The following is a 22,770-nucleotide window of genomic DNA, read 5'->3' as shown; positions in this document are numbered from 1 at the left end:
GGAAAGGAGGCTGCAGGGAGGAAGGCAGACACACAATCACACACGCGCGAGTGCACACACCACGCACCAGGCCCAGAAGGCTGACGACACAGGAGTCGGAGATGGGTACAATTTCCTCTCGATGCCTCAGAACAAAGAGCAAGGTCAGATCCTCTGGGAGAGACCCAAAGACACCACCCAGCCCCCAGCCTCATCATTAGCCAAAAGCCCTCTCCCCTGGCCCAAAACACAGCACAGGAGCCTCAGAGAAGAGCCCAGGAATGCAGGGATGAGGACGGTGAATTTGGGTCCCTATTTAATCTCTCAAAGCCTCGCCACACTCATCTGGAAAATGAAATAGCAAACCTACCCGCCACGAGGTTCTGTGAGAACAAAATGCTCTGGTTACCGTATCTAAAATAATCTCTCTCCAGGTTAATCTCTATCCCAGTATATTTTTTCCCTTCACAGCATCCACAACAATCTGAAAGGACGTAAATATATATAATTGTCTTACGCACACCTCCTCCCATACCGGCTATCAGATCCTCAAGGGCAGCTTTCTTCACAGGTAGAAGGTGCAGGGTTTAGATGCATGAGCTCCAGAACTGAACCTGCTGAGTTCAAATCCTGTGTGACCTACACAGGACCTAGCTAGCTGTGTGACCTAGCATAAATGAATTAACCTCTCCGGGTCTCACATTTCGACATCTGTAAAGTGGGAATAGTAGTATTTGCCTTCAGGGTTGTTGCAAGGGTTAAATAATGTATTGAACCTAAGGAGCTTAGAACAGTGCTGGCTTATAGGCATTACTATGCCCGACACTGTGTAGACACTCAGTAAATATTTGTTGAGCGGATAACACACGTACAGTCCTCAGCACTAAGAGTTAGTATGGGTCAGCATTCAATACGTATTGGCTATTATTACCATCTCCATGATCTTTATTACTATCACCAGGCACCGCTCTGAACCCCCCTCCCCACTTCCGCAAGGACAGCTGACCCATTGCTCAGATGGGGAGTTGAGGCCAGGAAAGGCTTCCCAGGAAATTTCCCCCCTCCTCCCGGATTGGGGCAGTCAGGACCCACTCAGGTCCTCTCCCAGCCTCAGCACCTCCCCACTCGGGGGGGAAGAGCAGCTGGCTCCGGAGGTGTTTAATAAACAAACGCAACAGGGCTCTGCTCGAGCTGCCCCTCGCCCACCAAAGCCTGAAGTCCAATCTGCTTCTGACGTGTTGGGGCCGCCCAGGAGCGGGCTCTGTGATGGCGAGGCTGAGCCATCTGCCACCAGCCTGGGGCTGTCGGGAGGGCGCCAGAGCCAGCGAGGAGCAGCCAAGAAGGCTGTGAAAGGGCTTTGCCCCTCCTCGCCAGGGCCAGCTGTCTCTCCCGTGGAGGAGGGGTGGGAGGAAGGGCTCAGGCGCCACGCATCGACCACCACCCACCTGTTGGACCCCGCTGGCCCCAGTGCCCCTCTCCCTCAGCCCCTCATGGGAAATAGTAGAAGCCAACCCTAGGGTTCAGCCTGAGCCAGAGCCTTGTACCAGAACAGACAGGAAAGTTCTAGATGGTTGGAGCAAAACGCGGAAACCATTAGCCCCCTCTAACCAAAACCAACAGATCAGCTCAAATCAGATAAGGTCAAGGTGGGATTAAATCTTCAGAAGCCCTAAAAAATGAAAAGAGTTTGCTACCATTCCCCTCTGCCACTATAAAATTCAAAATAAAATTTGATTTTTGGAAATGACACCAAATCTACAGGAATTACAAAGGCAACATGCGTAGTGGTTAGGGTCATGGGCTCTGGCGCCAGGCTGCCTGGGTTAAAGCCTGACCTCAGGCAAGTTATTTGAATTCTCTGTACCTCAGTTTCCTCTTCTTGAAGTAGAAAGCACAACCACTTCTTAAAGTGGTCCTGAGGATTAAGGGGATAATATAAAATACTTAGAACAAGGCCATTATTACGATGCTTTTTGAAATTAAAATATCTACCTTCCTGGTTTTTAGATTATAAAATTCTGCGTGGGCTTCAGTGAATCTTCAGGGGTGTTACCCTCGGCCGTGCCCCTGCTTGCGGCTGCCCCATGGAGGAATCACCCCCGGCAGCACCATGACGCTCAGGGCCAGCAGCTGGCCTGGTGCCAGAACCGGGGCTACAAGGAGCTGGGGCATTGGCGGGGGGGGGGGGGGGGGCCCATCGGCAGGTCCCCTGGGGCCCAGGATCAGTGTCCAGTCGCTGATCAGAGGCAAGGAGCGGCAGGGGCAAAGCTGTTCCCAGACAAGCTTCAGGGCCAGGTAGTTTCCCTTGCTGGGGGTCCAGCGGGGATCCGTTTGCCAGAACAGAGCCCAGGAGCACAGACAAGGGGAACAGGACTCCAAGTGGCCCAAAGGTGCTCGGCTTCAATCCCTCCCATTGGGGAGCAGAGCTGGCCCAGCCCAGCGGGGTGGGGTGAGCCACAGCTAAGAGAGAGAAGCTGCAGGGCTGGAGCCAGAGAAAGAGCCTCTGTTCTTCACCTTCCTCCTGGGTCCTCTTCAGAGCAGCCGATAAAACACAGGGGACTTAGCTCTGTCTTGAAGTGCAGATAAAATCAGATTTTTATAGTCACTCTTGGATTGGTATAGTAATTAAGCACTCAAAAGGAGAGATATCTGCTGAGAACAGCTTCTGGGTTGCCTGCCCAGCCGGCTGTCTCTAAAAACTGCTCTTTGCCGCCTGCCACCAGGCTGCAGCTGGGGGCTTCCAGCAGCCACGTGGGTCTCTAGCAACCATGCCCTCCACGCCTCCAGCCACAAGTTGGTGTTGGGGAGCTGGGGGGGCGGGGGATGTCACCCTGCCAGGGCCATTGAGAGTCATTCTCCAAAAACTGGGATTTGGAGCCAAGGGACATTCAGCTCCTTCCAAGGCATTTCGCATCGTTCCATGTTACCCCCAGAGCTGCAGGAGCTGAGATCTCTGCCATGGGGACCCGAGAAACAGAAGAAGCTGGTCTGCAGAGAAGGAAAAAAGCAAGACAGAGATGGGAGGATTTGCAGTGAGGAGCAGAGACCAAGAGAGATGCTGGTGCAGGGCTCTCTGGCAGTTCTGGTCCTTTCCCGAGGACCAGCTACCTTCTTCCAGGAGACACTCAACCTCCTTAGAGCAAAGCTCACTTTATGACTGAGCTAGAGTTGGTTTCTGTTCCTTTAACCGAGACACGATTATGTTTTCTACAGTCTCTGACACCATGAATCCTAAATTCCATCATTAATTCACTAACAATGTGTGCATCAGGTGTACACGCATCCCCTTTTCAGAACAAAATGTGAAGAAGGGAAGGGGAAAGTATTCCTTATGCAATCCAAGTTAATTCCTCTGCCCCGTGTGGCCCGGGCTTGCCTTGGCTCTACATTCAAAGCCACAGCCTGGCGGCCAAAGGCAATTAAAAAGGAATTCCAATCTTTACTTGAATCTCTCAAAGCACTGTAAACATGACCCAGTTCAAACCCTGCAGACTCTTAAAAAAACCCTGTCCTCTTTTCTCTGCCTTTCTCCAGAGCCTCACATCCTCCAAACCTTAAAATTTTTACCCTTGCACCCCTGCTCTGTCAGCTCTCCTGCCTCGCCCCCCCACCTCTTCCACAATAACTCATTAGGGAAGTGTCTGAGGCTCCCCTTTGTCCCTTACCTCCATTTGCCACGACAAAAGGGAGCCTTGAAGCAGCTGGAACCTCTGGCTCTTCTGCGGCTCCTCTGACCTCTCTATTTGCCCCCCTCAGGGTATGCTCATGGAACCCTGAGAATGAGGCTGGCGAGGACAGAGGCTCTCAGAGGACAGAAGAGGTGGCAGTGGGAGGCAGGGGCTGGAGGGACAATGTGGGCAGGCTGAGGGCACTAGCAGTCTTGGCTTTGCCCCTTTGAGAACCCTGGAAACTCGATTCAGTGTCCCAGGGGCAGCCAACAAATCTTGACATCACCCCTACCTGCGGCTTCCAGATCCAGAGTCCCCTACTCCCTCCAGCCCATGTCCCCAAGACCCCATCTCCGGGGCAGGTGCGCCCGCAAGTGCTCACGAGCATGGGCACACAACGGAGACGGGTCTTCCTTCCCCCAGCAGCATCACATCCACTTTTGTCTTCCAGGGGCTCCCCACTGCCCGGGATAACTTGCCGTTGTCTCTCCTTGGCATTCAAGGCCTTCTCCCAGCCCAACCCCCACCCACTCCCTGACACAAGGCCTTCGGCTCAGCTCCCTTGTCAGCTCGGGGAAGCCTTTGTTCACCCAGCTCCCCCGCCCCCCTGTCCTAACACCACCTGCACTGTATAAATCCAGCCCCCACCTGCAGGGTCCCCAAGCCCATGTTGCCTTCTTTGAACACATAAATGTGATCGAGGGACTTCCAGTGTTTCATGGCATGTCACCCTGACCATAAGCTCCCTGGGTCTAGTGCTTGGTCCTTCCAGACTTTAAGGGCTACAAAATCATCATCATCATCACAGAACAGTAAGTCTAGTACACTCCTATTTTTGCAAGAACAAACAATAACTCCTGTTTTAGGTGCGTATGTGTATATAGATGAGTAGATGTGTGTGTGTGTGTGTGTGTGTGTGTGCACATGAGCAGAGAAAAGGAAGGGCACAGCACACTTTTGATATTGGTTGTTTCTGGAAGGTGGAATAAGAGACAGGGATGGAGAAACTTTCACTTTTTACTTTCTATTTCCTTAGTGGTTACATTTATTACTGCAAGCACGTATCACCTGTAGTTTTTCCTTAAAAAAAAAGAATAGGAGCCAGATTTTGGTCCTGGCGCTAACTCACTATCTGACCTTAGCCAAACACATTCCCCTCTCCTGGCTTCAGTATCCCCTCATCTGGGCAGGTTTTGTCCTGAACACACAAGTGCAAAGCAGGACTCGGCTGGTCCCTGGAGTCTGACCCCAGCACCCGGAGTCTGTTCAGGGAGCACCTGGCTGTTCCCCAAGATCAAGGCAGGAGGCCCAACCATAGCCATACCTTCCTTCCCTGAGGGTCCCCACCCCAGCACCAGGGTGGATGGAACAAATTTACCCATGTGGCTCAGGGAAGGGGGGGGTCCTGTGTCTTGGGTCCCCATGGCATGTGGTTGGTCCTCATTAAGATCTATAACACCTGTAACAGTCAAAGAGAACCTAGGCCTTCGGAGAACAAGAGATTTCTATGGAAAGAGAGGGGAAGGGATTCTGGAAAGACCCTCAGAATTGACCTAGACCATCTGGCCTTGAAAATAAGGATGGCACGGGCCAGGGAGAGCAGAGACAGGCTGGAGTTGTGTGGATTTACAGGGGAGGTGGGGGGCTCAAGGGGACCCTACAGAGCCTGGGGTGGGACCCTACATGGCTGCCAGTGCTGGGCTGTGCCTGAGGCCCTGGGACAGAGGCCCCTGCCATCGTGGAGGGCACAGCCTTAAGCTGGACTAAATGGAGGCCAAGAGCACAAGGAAGGCAAAACTGAAGGTCAGGCCCAAGGGAAAATTGTGTATCTGCAAAGTGCCGTCAGGAAACCTGCCCACTTCACTCTGCGTGTGCGCATGTGTGTTGCTGATGTTGCATTGTTCGTATCAGCAGCTGTCTTGGTACCCTCTGACTTCCTCTGTCCTACAGCCTCACCCTGTCCCACGAGCACACAGTAGGGCCTCAGAGCAGATCTGGGGACGCAGCAGAGTGCAATGGTTTGGTGTCCAACCTTTGGAGTCAGACAGACCCGCATGCAAATCTCACCCCTGCCACTCGCCCCTGGGTGTGTGATCTGGACAAGCGATTTTTGTTGAGATGCTTTTATTATGGTTTGGCAGCTCCTTCTAGTCCCTTCCTCCATGTCTACACCCCACCCCAGGATCACGCTACTCCCTCTCCTGAGAGACCAACCGAAGGTCCTACACCTTCCTTCTCCCATTGCAGGAAGGAGCCCTGTGAAGACCTCTGATCTCCCCAGCTTGTGCCTTCTCCCTCCCTATGACCCTACCAGGGCCACCACATATAGAGATGAGGAGGGGACCACAACCCATCGCACGCTCCATGCCATGCCTTGGCACTGTGCTGCAATCCTCTGGAGGGAAGCTCTTATCCTAATTTGCTCAAACCTATCATAATGAGCTACAGAGGCCCCAGCCCAGGCCAGAGGACCTCACTGGGTGTCCTTACTCAAGACACAAAGACAGGCACAACACGCTCCCAGAAGACTTCTGGCCTCTTGAACTTGACTGGCAGCTCATTATCTGGATACACAGTCCCCACCCAAGCCAGAGAAACCCCATCCAGGGGCACACCCCCAGGGCCAGGCGGGGCTGCCCTGGCCCACAGGAGTCACCAGTGAGAGCTGTCACAAGCACACGGAGGTGGGTCTCCAGGAACCCAAGGTCCCCAGCATCAAGCAACACTTCATGCCAATTGTCCTCCCCACTGAACTGAGGCCTCAAGGGCCCAGAATGTATATCCTTCATCTCCCAGCATCGGTCCAACTCAGCTCATTGTCAGTGTAGCCACAAGTGTGCGCCCTGGAGCCAACCTGCGGGGGTTTCAATACCGACTCTACTACTGTTTGCTGCGTGACCCTGGGCTTGTAACCTCACCTCTCTGAAGTATGCTTTCTACACCTGTAAGACACAGCTAATAACTGGACTCATCTTTTAGGATTACTGTGGAGATTAAAAGAGATAATGTATATCAAGTGCTTAACACAGGGCAGAGCACACAGTAAGTGCTCAATATAATTAGCTATTATTGGTATTACTGTAACTATTATTACATCAGCTCACATTGACTTCTGAACTTCTGATTTCACAAAATCATAGGCTCTGGTATCTGGAGGGGCCTCATGTCAAATAAGGAAGCTGCAGGCCCCCTGGGTGGCTCAGTCAGTTAAGCGTTTGACTCTTGGTTTTGGCTCAGGTCATGCATGATCTCAGGGTCGTGAGATCTAGCTCTGCGTTGGGCTCCGTGTTCAGCAGGGAGTCTGCTTGAGATTCTCTTCCTCTGCCCCTCCCACAGCTCACACATACTCTCTCTCTCTAAAATTAAAAAAAAAAAAATCAAATAAGGAAGCTGAGGCTCAGAGAGGTTGAGACTGAGCAAGGTCACACAGATAGTAGGAGACTGAGCTGAGTCTCAAAGGCAAACTTCCTACATCAGCGTTATTTCCTCAGTGACATCTCCTGAATCCTCTCTCATCTCCCCTCTCGTTCTGGCTTCAGATCATACATGGTTCTGTATTATCTTTTAACTTCCTCATGTGTGGGTGTACAGGAGAATGCTTCTGTGTTTGTGTGCGCATGTTTGCAGGTGCCCGTGGGTTTGAGAGTTGGTGGGGCTTGGTTGTGTGTTTCTGGGCACACCCGGGTGTGTACGCTTGCATCTGTGTGGGTGACTGTGTCCATATACATTTGTGCTGACGTGTAGGTGAGTGTGAGCATGTGCCCGAACACACACGGGTAAGAGTGGGTGCAGGAAGCCTTGCAAGCCTTAGCCATGTGCATGTATGTGTGTGTAGCTGTTCGGGGCTGAGTTCCCTCCCAACATGAGGGAAAGATCATTGAAGTCTGGGCTGTGTCCTCCACTTCATGGTGTCCTCCCTGTGCCTGGCCCAGTGTTGCGCATGCAGTGGGCCTCAGTAAACACGGGTGGAATAGAAAATGGCATGGGGAGGATTTCCACCTCTTCAGCAGTCTCTGCTCCTGAGCTCAGCAATTATAGGAGGGGCACTCCCCCGGGGCGCCATCCAGCTGGGCCATCCCATGCCTTCCCTGAATCAGGCAGTAAGTGCAAAACAGCTGGCTGAAGCTGTCCCAGGGGGCAAGATGAAGTGGGTGCCCGGGGACATACCCCCAGCCTGAGGGTGCTTGCTTAAGCGGCAGTAAAGGAAACAAAAGATGAAATACATCAGCCATTGGCAGCCGTAAAAGGAGCAAAATCGCTCAGCAGAAAGCCGTGTGCTATCCATCATCTGGCCCTTCTCCACTTCAGCTGCCGAAGCAAGAGGGTTTTTTAATGCCCTCCAATTCATTTGCATTCGTACTGCCACTCTTTTATGGTATCGGGGGTTGCCAAGAAGATCTGAGCGGCTTTTTAAAGACGTTGATAAACCATTTCCGCCAGGGAATAAAAGTTTTGGGGGGAAAAGAAAGTTTTCCAAAATAATGCATTCCGTCTGCAGAGTGACGGGTAAGTGATTCTGCAGATGTATTGGCCCCATAAAACTGACCAAGAAGTCTGGCCCAAATGTGCTCCGTGCTGGTGAGATGAGCAGTTCATTCATTTTGTAGCTGAGTTGAGACCTAAAACTTTGCAGAGTCACTGTGAAGAGCTTCAAAGGCAGCCTGCAACTTGTGTGTGACCAGAGCTTTGTGATGACCCCTGAGGCACATATACACTGTTAAAGTCTCTGGGCCTTACAGCTTCCTCTAAGAATTCCCACTGGCTTTGAAAATGTAGCGGTAAATGATTCAGCAGAGGGGGAGTCTCCTTCCCTTCCATGGGTCTGAGAGCCTAAGTAAGTAAATTAGATCTGTCCCATACCAATACAACACCATCCCTTACCCTCTTGCAACACTTGACTAAGAGCTACCACATGACTTGGTTTTGCAGCCAAACTGGCTTCATGACTTCAAGCAAGCCCCTTTGCAGTCTGGGCTTCAATTTCTGCAATAGCCAAGGGAACATACTGGTCTAAATGTTTGGTCTGCTGAAGGATTCCAGTATAACCACCCCATTCATAGGCAACTGAGACTCAGAGAAGGGAAGTTACTTGTCTAAGGCTACACACCTGGTAAAGGTAGGGGCAGGACTTAAACATGGGCTTCCCAATCCTTGGGTAATGGCTTTCTCCTCCTTCCTTTCCACATTTTGGATATGTGTTATACATCAAGCAGTTGTCCACTACTTCCCTGCCTTCCTGGAAGCTGGGAGTAGAACAGAGGGAGAGACGGAATAATCCCAGAGCATCCTGGTCCTACTGGGAGGACTGCAGAGTTTGCCAGAAGACCTCCCAATCGAAAGGGCATGAAGTGCCCCAACCCCACTTAATCCCAAGTGAGAACTTCCAGATTCCCTCTCAGTCTGAGCTTTATATTCATTAACAATATTCATACATGAAGACACAGTAGATGACTTCTGAATGTGTTGGTCTGACCAGCACCAGAAAAATCTCCCTGCCTCCAAAACAACTGCCCTAACCCTATCATCCTGTCAAACATTCCCACCATTAGTCACACCCATGGATCAAGGCACTGAAGATACAATTAAAACTCAAGTGACCTCTCACTGGAGGAACACAAGTGACAACTCTCTGCTTCTCCTTGGTCAGTTAGCCAAAGGGTTGAAGGGGATGCTTAAGGAACAGGGGTCTCTGAAGAATGGAGAGGTTTAGAGTACCTATGATGAGTAGCTGAGTATCTAGTACTGGTGGGATGGGCGAGGCTGAAATAGGGAGGAAGGTGCCAAGACAAGGGGGGGTGGTCAGCATTCTGGCAGCAGGAACAGCTAATAACAATGAGCATCATTTATTGAGCTCTTATTATGTTCCTTCATTGATTTATTTTGTTTCATTTGACCTTTATAACAACATGCTAGGAGGTAATTTCCAATCATCCTCCTTTTACAGAAAAGGAATTTTTTTCAGAAAATTTTTACAGAAAAATTTTCAGAAAATTTTTACAGAAAATGAAACTGAGACCCAGAGAGGTTAAGTAACATGCCCAAAGTCACACACAGCTAGCATAGAGCCAGGATTCAAGCCCTACAATCCAACTCTAGAGCTATACTTTGCCAGTTCAGTGAACAACCATGTCATAGGATCATAGGTTGTGGCAGATATCAGCACCCTGCACACAACTCCTTACAGACAAATGCCTGCTAGAGACCCTTAGAGACCTGTCCTATGAACTCCTCTCCTTGAGCATTTCAAAATCGAATTCATGATCCTCCCCTCCTATCAACATACTCTCATATCCCTCCTGTATTCCAAGGTAACCTAGGAGTCAAGCTGGACTCCTCCCTTTCGTGAACCTTCACATCTCACTGCTCACTGGGCCCTGCCTTGTCCATCTTCTATAAGTACCCTCTTTGCTGAGCCTGTGAGCTCAGGCCCAGGACAGCTCATTGACTCCCATCCCCATTTTCCCTCTTACATGCCCCAGCAACCTGCAACTCCCCACACAGGCAGTCACAGGCCCTGGTTGGGGTCTTCCACCACCCACCTCCCTGACCATGGATCACTGATCATACAAGTCTGCATAGCATCTTGGGGAGGGACCTGGGCTCTTGCACTTATTAGCTTGTCCATTTGGGCAAACAGCTTCCTTTCAACCCCTCATATGGAACCTCCCATCTGTCAGCTAAAGAGCTCAGAAGTGGGTAAGAGCTGGCTATTGCCTTTGAGGGGCTCAGAGTACAGCAGCAAGACAGATATATGATAAGATCATTAAAAAGTCTGATAAGGCTCTGGAAGGGAAGCATCTGAAACAGAAAGAGCACAAAGGAGGGAGCAATTAGGTAATTAATAACGACAGCTTCTGTTTATTGATTATCTATCATACACTAGGCATTTTACTTATATGAGTTCACCTGATCCTTGCATTGAAGCTTCCAATAAGACATAATTATCCTACTGTTTAGATAAGAAAGAATAAGTTTGGAGAAGTAAAATAATTCTCTCAAGGCTACAGCCAGAATGTCCTTGGAATTTCCAAAGCTCCTCTTCTTCTTATACTCATAATACGGTCTCTTCCATGACCTCCTTCCAGTGGTGTCTGGGCCAGCCTTAGTTTCCCCATTTACCCAGGGAACAGCATGAGGTAATAATCTCTCTGTGGCCTCTATTTTCTCATCTGTAAAATGGGGATAATAATAAAACCCACCACAAAAGGTTGTGCTAAGAATCTAAGGAAGCTAATATATGAAAAGCACTTAGAGCAGTGCCTAGCACAGAGTCTGGGCTACATGGTGATATATTCTTCTTACTAATGTTATTTTTATTGTTATTTCCAAGGCCACCATCTTGCCTTGAGCCTCTGGATCACCTTGGGCTCACTGAGGAGCCCATCATCCATGTTTATCAAATGATACAGATAAGAGGGCTGTCTAGGTGTCTCAGTCAGTTGAGCACCCAACTCTTGATTTTGGCTCAGGTCATGATCTCAGGGTCATGAGATCGAGCCCCGTGTTGGGCTCCTCGCTCAGCACCAGTCTGCTTCAGATTCTCTCTCCCTCTCCCATTGCCCCTCCCCCCATTCTCTCTCTCTCTCTCTCTCTCTCTCTCTAAAATAAATAAATAAATCTTTTGTTAAAAAAATACAGATGAGAGTCACCTGCACTGACTGAGCTCTAAGTGAAAGCTTCCATCCCCCTCCCACCCAACAAGCTCTTCCCCAAACCACGATGAGCAAGCTTCTCCCCCTCCCCCAATTCCACCACCAGCCCCCTCACTTCCCCAGCTTCATGAACCAAAAAAAAAAAAGTGCGGGGAGGAGCCAGGAGGGCCTGAGAGAGGCCACTGGAGAAAGGGAAAAGGCTGTTTTTCCCCAGGGGTCTAAATTTAGTGGTAAAAGGTATGCTTGCAGTTCATGATCAAAAACCCTCCTGCCTCCAGGAGCGCTGGTGCTGGCAGCTGTAACTATGAGCAGCCGAGAGACTCATGTCAGAAACTGCCCTTTCCTGGTGAATTTCAATGAGATGCCCTTTCTGCGAGGAGGAAAGCCATCATTTAAAAGACAAAGGCTGCTTTCCCTTGGCTAGATAGGGTGATAGAGCAAATGCTGCCTTGGGGCACAGGAAGAGAAGGCTGGGGGTCTCTGCCCACTGCAAGTCACATGCAGTGCATGTCAACAAGGTCCCTGCTCTGTGTCTTGTCTTGGGTTGGGTGCCAGCACACAGGGGTCTATCTGACACTATCCCACATGTAAACAAGCAATTACTAGACAGAGTAAAATGTACCAGGACAGAGATATGCACAGCGAGCTCAGTAGGGAGGGGGCAATGGAAACATAAACCCAGCGTGGGACAGAGAGGGTTTCACGGAGCAGACATGCAGCATGCATGAATACATGCATCAATACATACAGCATTTGAGAAGGGTCCTGAAAGAAGAGCAAGAGTTCAGCAGGCAGAGAAAAGGGCTGGGGTGGGCATGGGGAAGCATTCCAAACAGAAAGAACAGCATGAGCTAGGATGAGGATGTTCCGGAAAGCCCAGAGTATCAAGATAAGATGCCTTGTAAGAATTTGTCAGAGCACCAGGGAATGGTGAGGAGTGAAACTGGAAAAGAAGCTGGAGCCAGGCTGTAAATGGCTGTATACGTAATCGTTAAAAATGCGGATTTCCAAAAAAAAAAAAGGAGGGGGAAGGGGGCACCTGGCTGGTTCAGTCAGTAGAGCATGCAACTCTTGATCTCAGGGTCATGAAGTCAAGCCCCACACTGGGCATGGAGCCTACTTTAAAAAAAAACTGTGTATTTCCTCTTTTAAAGAACTGAAGGATTTCAAAAAGGAGACGATATGATGCGTGTATGCTTGAAGAGGCATGGAGCATGGATTACAGGAGTTGTAAGAATGTGGACATTCTTGACACTTCTAGAGAGGTAATGAAATGTTCAACCTGAGGTTTCTGTCATGGGGCTGGGGTGGGCGGCGAGGAACAAAGGATGCTGAACAACTCAACAGCAAAAAAACAAATAATCCCATTAAAAATGGGCAGAAGATCTAAATAGACATTTTTCCAAAGAAGACATACAGAGGGCCAACAGACACATGAAAAGATGCCCAACATCATTCATCATCAGGGAAATGTAAGTCAAAACCTCTGTGAGATACCACCTCACACTTGGCTATCACTAAAAAGACAAGAAATAATAAGTGTTGGTGAGAAAGCAGAGAAAAGGGAACCCTCATGCCCTGTTGGTGGGGATGCAAACTGGTGCAACCATTACGGAAAACAGTATGGAGGTTCCTCAAAAAATTAAAAATAAAACTACCATATGATCCAGTAATTCCACTTTTGGGTATTTATGCAAAGAAAATGAAAACACTTAACTCAGAGAGATACACACACTCCCAGGTTCACCGCAGCATTTTTTACAACAGCCAAGATATGGAAGCAACCTAAGTGTCCACTGATGAATGAACGGACAAAGAAATTATGGTACATATGCACAGTGGAATGTTACTCAGCTATAAAAAGCAATGAAATCTTGTCATTTGCAACAACCTGGATGGAAATAGAGGGCATTATGCTAAGTGAAATAAGTCAGAGAAAGACAAATATTGTATTATCTCACCTATATGTGGAATCTAAAAATCAAAAACAAAACAAAAACCAAGCTCATAGAGACAGAGAACAGATTGGTGGTTGCCAGAGGCAGGGAGGAGAGGGGGTCAAAAAGAAAAAAAAATGCAGTTGATATAAAATGGACATAGAAATTTTTATATATTTTTTAATATAAACAAACAAACAAAAGGCTAGCTTTTGACTGTGGGACATGAAGTTGATAGTCAACCATTAATAAAACATATAAATTTTCATCCTTACTGATTTTTCTTAAAAGATTTTATTTATTTGACAGAGAGAGAGATAGCAAGAGCAGGAACACAAGCAGAAGGAGTGGGAGAGGGAGAAGCAGGCTTCCCGCCAAGCTGGGAGCCCCGATGCGGGACTCGATCCCAGGACCCTGAGATCATGACCTGAGCTGAAGGTAGATGCTTAACAACTGAGACACCCAGGCGCCCCACCCTTACTGAGTTTTTTTAAATGCCTGAAGACATTTTAGCTGGGGAATGGGTAAATTAATTCAGGGGAATACAGAAAGAGACTCTGGGTCAGCCCCAGGGTAGGTTGGCCAAGCAGATGATGATGTCTGAGGATTCTCCAAGACCAACAGAGGCCTGGAGCTCTAAGCCAGCTGGGATGTGGGGTCTGAGACCCTAGACTGGCCAGAGGTGGGCCTAGAGACCAAGTGCCCAGCCTGTATTCCCCCCCACCCCCCACATCCAGGATGGTAAATACATTACATCCTACATGCCAACTCTGATGGATTGCTGGTATCTACCAAAATTGTTATTTGAAAAGATTATAAGACCATATCTGGGCCCAATGGGAAAGAAAACTCTGATTGATTAGCAACATCTGTCATGGACACTGGGTCGGGAGAAGTCGTACATGTATCTCATACTTGTTTTCCCTGCACTACACACTTAGATTTCCTGCTGAGAATTATTGAGATGAGCTTTGGGTGCCTCACTCAAGAGCAGTGGGTGCGCAGGGGAGGGCGCAGTTATCATTGGGAGCCATGAGGCTGACCACCTGTGTTCTTTGGACCTCCAGCTAGTGGAACCTAGAGGAGTACCAGGTATCTCCATCTCTAGGGCTGCTCTCTGGCATCCTGAATGGCATCTTAGAAACCCCTCCTGGGAAAACCATGGACTCCCCCAGATGCTGACCAGCTGCTGGAACACGAATAATACCTAAGCATTCAGAGGTCATGTCAAAAGGCAGTACAAGCCATAAAGACTAAGAAAGGGCATCTTTCAGGTTAGAAGTTCTTCACCTGGGACCCACGGATGAGCTACAGGAGGGGTATAAACCCCTTGAGATTACATGCAAATTATTCAAAGTATGTGCATTTTTCTCAAAGGAGGCCTTTAGTGTTTGTCAATCTCTCAAAGACAGCCATGGCCAAAAAAGGCTTCAGTCACTGCTCAAGATGAAAGAGAGTAATGAGATACAAGTGAATTCTGCTGGGGTGAGGAAGATGAAGCACCCACATCTCAATAGGAAGTGAACTTCTGGGCGTATCTCCTGTCTACTCAGCCATTATAATCCACTTAGCTTTAAAAAGTATCTTCCAAATCTGAGACGCAAATCTGGGGCTACTTTTGAGTATTGGGTAGCTCAGAAATCCAGGGAGGCATTTTTTTCTCAAAAAATGTTCTTAATTTTTGTCAGTCTCTCAAAGAGATCCATGCTCCCCAAAAGGCTTCGACCATTGCTGAAGATGAAGGAAAATAATGCTATCTATAATCAAATAAGCAGGGAAGGTCTAGGGGGGCAGTAAAGGCAAAAAAAAACCTCTTGCCTTCATTGTCCTGGTTGCACAGGTAGAATTGGCCACAACTGACACGCTGTCCACCTCAGGAAATTGGTAGGTTAGGAAGACGCTTTGGACATTACATTGGGAATTTGGTAGAAGCCCCCAGCAACTATTAGGCTTAGGAAATTGCATCACATGGGGGTCGAGGGTCTGGGTCAGGGCTAGGAAATGGGACACAGGGACCTGGGTTGACAGCCCTGGCTTATGAGCTGTGACACATAGAGCTGTGTCCCTTTTGTCCAGAGCACTGATGTCCACTTGTAAATACCCGTGAGTCGGTATGTTAATATGTGATCTCTCTATCTGCTCCCCAAGTCTGCCAGCTCTGGGACAGCAAGGACTGTGTCTGGTTTTGCTCCCACTGTTACCTGGCACAATGGTGGGCACATAGCAGATGTATTCAATAAATATTTGCTGAATGAAACGGTGGATGGATGGATGGAAGGATGGGTAGACGGGCAGGGTAAGGTGGTTCATCTGAGTGGCAGAACCTAGAGGAAAAACCAAATCCAGTGCCTCATTGGTTTGGCACGCAGTATAGTAGATCAAAGAACAGACTCTGGAGGTAGAATGCCAAGTTTGGGTCTCAGCTCTGCCATTCACTTCGTGTATGACCTTGGGCAAAATATTTAACCTCTCTGTGCCTCAGTTTCCTCACCTGTAAAATAGGGATAATAACAGTTCCCACCTTGTAGAGTTACTATGAAGATTGAGTTAATATATCTAATATTAAGAATAGTACCTGACACATAATAAGTACTAGGCAGTAAAATTTTAAGAAGCTACCTTGATATGGGGAATTGAGGTATAAGGCAAAGGAATGCAGAGGATAACAAACGATTGAAAGCAAAAGTGGTCTATACTCCAGCACTCAGGCTACTGAACTCAGGCTCCTGCTGCCCCCTCCCCAACTCCTGCAAGAACCACATACACTGAGTCTGCCACAGTGACCCCCAGAGATAGCCCCCAAGGCTCTTCTTCGGAAGTGATTATGTACACCCTCTGTGGTCTGGGACATTCAGGTATCTCCAGTCCTCCTGAGTTTGATGGTGAGAGGGAAGTGGCTAGAGGAATGGGAAAGGACACCAGGCTTTATATGGACCATCCCATGCTCTGCTTCTTCTGGCCATGTCCCCCCAAAACACTAAGTACCAGATGCTTCCCTCCCCACCATCATAAATAGCAATGATAGTAACGACCACTCAGAATACAGACTGTCTTACCCACCCCCTCTGCTTGTCTGGTCAACAGTAGAACAAGCAATGCACCTATGGAAGGAATAATGACTCTGATCTACAGGTCACATTCAGTGTAGGCATATCCACAGTAACTTCTACCCCCAGCCAAATGATGTTGAAATCCATTACAAATTAAAGACAGCAGGTGTCCTTGAAAATGTTCGTGTCAACTGCCATTTTGTTTCAAGGGGACAGAGTGAAGACATGATCATCACAGTGGCAATCCTGATCCTTTTTGCTAGTCCCCAGATGTGCCAAAATAGATCCATTTCTTCTAAATTTATCAGTGTTGACAGACCAAAAAAATGCCAAGCTGTCAAATTGAAACAGAGACCTCATTTCAGTTTTCAAAATAAATGCACCCAAAGAAGTTCTACCGTGGAAACTGTGCTGGACTTCAAACCAAAGACCGAGATTCCAGTTCTTGGTGTGGTCCTCACTGGCCGGGTGGGTTTGAGAAGCCACTTCACGCCTCTGGGCCTCAGAAATCTCATCTGCAACAAGAGGAATTTGGACTAGAGATATTATGCTGAGAAAAATGATAAAGTTTTATACTCCTCACTTTGCCCCCATGCAAATTCTCTGAGTCATCCTCTCCTGCCCTTCTTCCCTCCAAATGCCGATTGGCCCTTCTTCCTCCAGCAATTTGTCATAAATAAGTGAACAGGGCAGGGTGGGGCAAGGGGAGGGACTGCCTGCGGGCCTTGAGAGCTCGTTAGTGGGAACAGCTTCACTGTGACTTCTGATCTTCGGCTCTGATTCACTCAAGCAGTCACAGGCAAAAGGAGAGGAAAATGAGGAGCTGGGGAGAAGTGTTGGTCCAGGGCATCAGGAACTGGAGGGGGCGGGCAGCGTGACTGGCTGAGAGGCAGAGTCCCTCCAACTCAGAGCACACTGAGTCCCTGGCCAGGCCTGAGCGCTAGACTAAAAATGTGGGGACCCCAGAAGATGACAAGGATCACCCACCAATAAAGTGGGCCCTTGAAGAACGTGAACCCCTTCAGAAAACCTCCTAGGGAAGTCAAAGTCACAGGCGTCCCTCTGAAAACAAGCTTGAGAGCTGTTGGAGGCCTTCTCAGAGACCAAGCTCAGAAAGGGGTTTGCAAAGGCCCTTTAGCAACCAGAGAGCTGGGGGGGTGGGGGGGGACGGTTAAATGAGTCTGGGGATAAAAGTGTGCAGTGGGCCCAACACCAGAATGCCTATAGAGTTGTCCATGGTGCTGGTGGCCTTGAGGCACTCAGCCCACACTGTGTCCTGTCTGACCTCAGCCAACTCCAGAGCCAGATGCCTGCCCAGCTCTGCTTCCTGCCTGACCACGCCTGCCTCCAGCCCTCCCCAGTTCATGACTGTCGGCTGCCTGCCCAGAACCAAGCAGCTACTTCGTTACCTGCTGCCTGTGCTTGTGGTCTGTTCACCCCGGCCTCTCCCAACCTGGCAGCCCCATTCCCACTCAGTTCCTGAGAACAGAACTGTGAGTGATAAATAGGTCACAGGGAGAGGCACTGGGACTTGGCCCAGCACCCAGAAAACCGGGCTGCAAGATCCGAAGCAGGAGAAGACCCACCCCTCCCCACACCCCACTCCTACCAGAGTGCCCTAAACTTATGGAAGAGCAAGGCTTCCCTGACAATGGAAACCTATTCCCAGACATCAGCCGGCTGAGCAGGAGCCCAGCCCAAGTGCACATTCCCCGGCAGTCTCCTGCGGCTCCAGCCCACCCCACCGCACTCTGCCCCGCAAATGCACCGTCTTTAGGGAGTTCAGAAAAGCTCTGTCACCAGCAGCTTGCAGGTGGCCAACTGCAGCACCGTGGGTCACAGTTAGGACAGATGCATACCCCTCCCCTTTCCTATGTCCCAATGCATGACCTTGAGCAAGTTGCCGAATTTCTTCACGCTGCAGCGTTCCTATCAGGGTGCCACAAGGCCATCATGAGATCATGGGCATGAAACTGGGGTAAACTACAGAACATGACTCAAAGAGCAGTTACTGTTACTCTCCGAATCCTATCTGGGGCTCCATATTACTCTGAGCCTGGTCAAGGAGGATTCTGGAAGCTAGTTGGTAAAGGAAAGCATGTATTCCCATCTATCAGGAGCTTTCACACACCCTGTCGTAATTAATCCTGTGAGGCAGACAGTACTGTTGCCATTCTACAGATGAGCTTAAACTCACCGCCCAAGGTCATGTGGCTCAGGGGCTGCCAAGTCAGCATTTGAACCCAGTTTTGTGTGGCTCCAAAGCTTGTGCATTTTAAAGATTTTATTTATTTATTTATTTATTTATTTATTTATTTATTTGAGAGAGAGAGGAAGAGGGAACACAAGCAGGGGGAGAGGTGGAGGGAGAAGCAGACTCTCCGCTGAGCAGGGAGCCCGATGTGGGGCTCGATCCCAGGACCCTGGGTTCATGACCTGAGCCGAAGGCAGACGCTCAACGACTGAGCCCCCCAGGCTCCCCCAAAGCTTGTGCATTTTCACCACCACTGTCAACTACATCCCTCTTGCCTAGTTACCACCACCCCTTCCAACAGGACTAGATCTTGTTTCCAGAAACCCAGAGAAGCAACCCCATCTCAAAGGAAGGCCTCTCATGTCACCTGCTCCTCAGATCAGATCTCTGGTCTGAGCTTCTGTTCCGAGCCAGGGCTCACTCCCAGTTTGCCAAACTGTCTGGAACTTGGCTTTGGACTAGGACCCCCTGGAAGACCCTGCCTCTTCACTCAAGCCCCCTCCCCTCTACCCAGGCCCCCAGCCACCTCCTCTTCCCAAGCAGGGGCACTGCAGATACAGAACGTGCCCTTAGGCCAAGAGTTCTCCAACATTACGGTGCACAGGAATTCCTGGGGGATTGCAGAGAAAATGCACCGTCATCATCTGCAGAGACCCTGGAGCAGCAGATCTAGAAGGGGCCCAGAAATCTGAATGTGTAACAAGGTGATTCCAGTGTCCCAACTGCCCTGGACCCACAGTCCTGTGATTTGTCCTCTGGGCTGGAAGGTGGAATTGATTGGAAATCTCAAATATTACATTTCCAAGGGGCTCTGAGGTTATGTAATGTTCCTTTTCTTGCCCCAACTTTACAGATGTGAAAAATCAAGGCCTAAAGAGAAAAGGTTATTCCTTTCAGATCAGACCACTGGTTATTCGAGCCTGGACTGGGGCCCGGGGCTGCTGCATGGGGCCCACGAGGTCCAGAGAGCCGGGGCAGGGACGGTGGGAGGTGAGGCCACGGCAGCCCCACAGCCCTTGGGTCCCTTAGTTGTGGGACCGCAGGACCACTCAGCAGGGACTGGGAGCCTTTCACACTGATTTATGAGGGGGCCTCCACTGGAAGACTCCTGGGTGGGGATGCCATTTGTTACTTCCCCAAGGAAGGCTCCAAAATGATGATCACAGCACATGAGCCCCGAGTGTGCGCGCATGTACACACACACATAACTCCCAGGCCATCTGGTACAACCACCCCTGGGACTCCCGGGCCCAGGTATCAGGTGTAGGGGCCGCGACAAGAGGTGGCACGGAGCTGGATTCTAACACAGTGCACTGAGTTAGAGTTGGAAGAACACCCAGGGGCACCCACACCGAGATCCAGGGATGTGCGAGCTCCCGGGAGCTGCTCGGCTCATTGGGTCAGGGGTCTGCAGCGGCACTAGCCAACAGAGCTTCTCATGATGATGGAAAGGGTACAGAAATGACACAGGACATCTGCTCTGTCCAATACTCCAGCCACTAGCTGCATGTGGCTAGTGAACACTTGAATGTAGTAATGAGACTGAGAAACTAATTTTCTTCTAATAAATACTAAAATGAGTAAAGATATTACGCCATTTAAATCTCACAAGAGGGGGCGCCCGGGTGGCTCAGTTGTAAGCGTCTGACTTCCGCTCAGGTCTTGATCTCAGGGTCCTGGGATGGAGCCCCATGTCGGGCTCAGCGGAGAGTCTGCTTGCCCCGCTCCCTCAGCCCCTCCCCCTGCTCATGCTCTCTCTCTCTCTCAAACGAATAAATAAAATCTTTTTCAAAAAAAATAAATAAATCTCACAAGAGACTTCTGGGTAGGGACTATTATTTTGTCCATTTATACAATGAAGAAGCTGAGGCACAGAGGTCAAGTAACTTGTCCAAGGTCGCACAGCTAGAAGGTAGTGGGGGGGAGAACGGAGAGAACCGAAGCCAGGCAGTATGGATCCAGCGTCTCTTCCAAAGCCCTGCAGTAAGCCCTGCCCTGCTGACATGCTGCATTCCTGCCTCACTGCCCGTGGCACGCACACGCACACACACGTGCACACACACCCAGGGTCTGAGCAAGAAGCCTGAGCAAGCACGAGGCTGAGAGCTGAATCGGAGCTCTGCTCTGGAGGGGGACGCTCGCTCGGAGGAAGAGAGCCCCGCCCATACCTTGGCAGGGCCCCGGTCTAATGGGCAAAACACCAGGCCAGCAGCAGCCCTGGGAGCTTGGCTCAGGGAGAGAGACACAGGTCCCTGAATGACGCAGTAACAGTCTGACGGGGGAAGGCCGGTCCCTGCCCTGGAGCACCTGCCCATCAGACAGAAGAGGCAGGGAAACTGCACAGGTTCCCGCTGGGGGTGTCACAAACCAGGGCAGGTGTCTGTTGAACCGTCAGCGCCAACCCCCCCCAACCCCACTGCCTCCGTGTCAGTGGATCCCAAGGAAGTGTCTGCGGCTCCCAGGAGCCCCAAGATAAGCGCTTCCTGAGCCTCTCTGAAAGTGAAGGTCGGGAGGAAGTATGGCATCGCAACGATCATCTCTCCCGCACTCTGGGGTAGGGGAGCCCTGTTACAGCTAATTAGGAAAATGCATTAAGAACACGACTTACAAATGGCCCCACGGTTCCCCACATCTCATTTGCATTGAGCTGTTGTCACCTTATTGATTATATTAAATTAGGAGATAGTCACACCGTCTGCAATGCAACAATTATCATCATCAAACCAATTAGTATCAAATGGGATGTAGTCCCCGTCGCTCCAGCTTGGCACTCGGCTATTTCCAACACCGTTAGCCGGCCTTATGAAATAATTGTGTTTCTACTGAAACAGTGGCAATCAGCAGAAATCTTCCCAAGAGACCCTCCTCTCTCTCTCAGTGGCTCCATGTCGGGATATCTTGTCACGCAAACACAAGCAAAAGGATACAACTGGTATCTTTGGTAGCAAAAGTCTCAAGGGGGACAAGGGGGAGGCTTGATGGACAGACTGCACCAGACCACAGACAGCCTTGATCAGTTCATCACAAAATTGTGTGACTAGACACCTTCATGCAATGGCTGGCCCCCCACAAGCCTGTGTGCACCCCCTCACAACTAGAATATATACACACACCACGTTCAAACCCCCTCACTCACACACAGCCCCATGAACTTCATCAGCACCACCCCTCAAGCAAAGGCACACAGCAAACTCACACTCACACACACACACACACATTCACAATGATTTATCAGAGTCACACACTGCACAACACACTCATGAGCATAAACCACTTTTGGAGACATCCTAGGTGGAATCCAGGGGTCTGGCCCAAGGATTCCTAAGACCCCACCCTACCCCACCCCCCAGCTCATGGCTGTTCCTTCTCTGCCCTCGCTGATATGCTACACCCCAGCTCTGGTGTATCACTCTCAGCGGTGTGGTTTGAAGCCTTGTCCAAGATCTCTACCTGCTTTGTGGTCCTCCCTCTCAGTGACTGGGGAGGGGGCACATGACGGGAGGCAGGCAGAACACTGGGTGCTCAGAGGTTTTCTATGAAGAGGCAGCCCTCGGAGAGAAGCTACACCATAAAGTCCCTTGATTGCATCGGATCCTGTTCATTTGCTCACACAGTTTTAACCTGGTCGCCATTTATGGAGTGCACACCCTTTGCCCGCCACGGGGTTATTCCTTCATTTATGCAATCAATATTTCCTGAGTGCTTCCTATGAGCCGGTGCTATTCCAGGCACTGGAGATTCGACAGTGAACAAAAACAGTCCCTGTTCTGTGACACTTAGAGTCTAGAGGAAGAGACAGATAATAACGTAATAAACCACCACATATATAAAATGTCAAGAGCTGTGAATAAAAATAAAGCCGACATAGAGTGTGGGGGTGCTGTTTTAGATAAGGGGATCAGAAAAGGCCTCCCTGGTGATGTGATATTTGAGCAGAGATTGGCTGGAAGGAGAGGCTAGCTGGCTGGTGCAAATATCTGGGAAGAGAGCATGGCAGCCGAGGGAACAGCCAGGGCAAAGGGCGTGCATGGCGGTCCCCGGAGCAGCAAAGCAGCCAGCACGGCTGGAGAAAAGAAGCAAGGCGGGGCGCCTGGGTGCCTCAGTCGGTTAAGCCTCTGCCTTCGGCTCAGGTCATGATCCCAGGGTCCTGGGTTCGAGTCCTGCATCGGGCTCCCTGCTCAGCAGGGAGCCTGCTTCTCCCTCTCCCTGCCACTCTCCCTGCTCGTGCTC

The 22,770-nt window shown here is 49.9% G+C and overlaps 1 protein-coding gene across 14 annotated transcripts in view; it reads right to left on the bottom strand.

The window, feature by feature from the left end:
• The window catches only part of LOC118552561 (uncharacterized), a 165,740-nt gene that overhangs the window by 101,580 nt on the left and 41,390 nt on the right, over positions 1–22,770 (bottom strand). For 11 of the 14 annotated variants that reach the window (XR_013448261.1, XR_013448257.1, XR_013448260.1 and 8 more), the window contains one exon: positions 16,685–16,801. The exons of 2 other annotated variants lie outside the window; for them this stretch is intronic. Coding sequence is in view for 1 of the 12 variants with exons in the window: in XM_078073399.1 (XP_077929525.1) it covers positions 16,685–16,801 (117 nt within the window). In the remaining 11 variants the exon portion in view is untranslated. Of the gene's footprint in view, positions 1–15,437; positions 15,561–16,684; positions 16,802–22,770 lie in introns of all 14 variants that reach the window. One more of the 14 variants, XR_013448269.1, reaches the window with a different exon arrangement.

The sequence above is a fragment of the Halichoerus grypus genome, chromosome 5 (genome assembly GCF_964656455.1).
Source record: "Halichoerus grypus chromosome 5, mHalGry1.hap1.1, whole genome shotgun sequence".
NCBI classification, from domain to species: domain Eukaryota; kingdom Metazoa; phylum Chordata; class Mammalia; order Carnivora; family Phocidae; genus Halichoerus; species Halichoerus grypus.
Note: the sequence above shows the minus strand (reverse complement) of the source record. Positions and strands in the feature narration are given on the sequence as shown.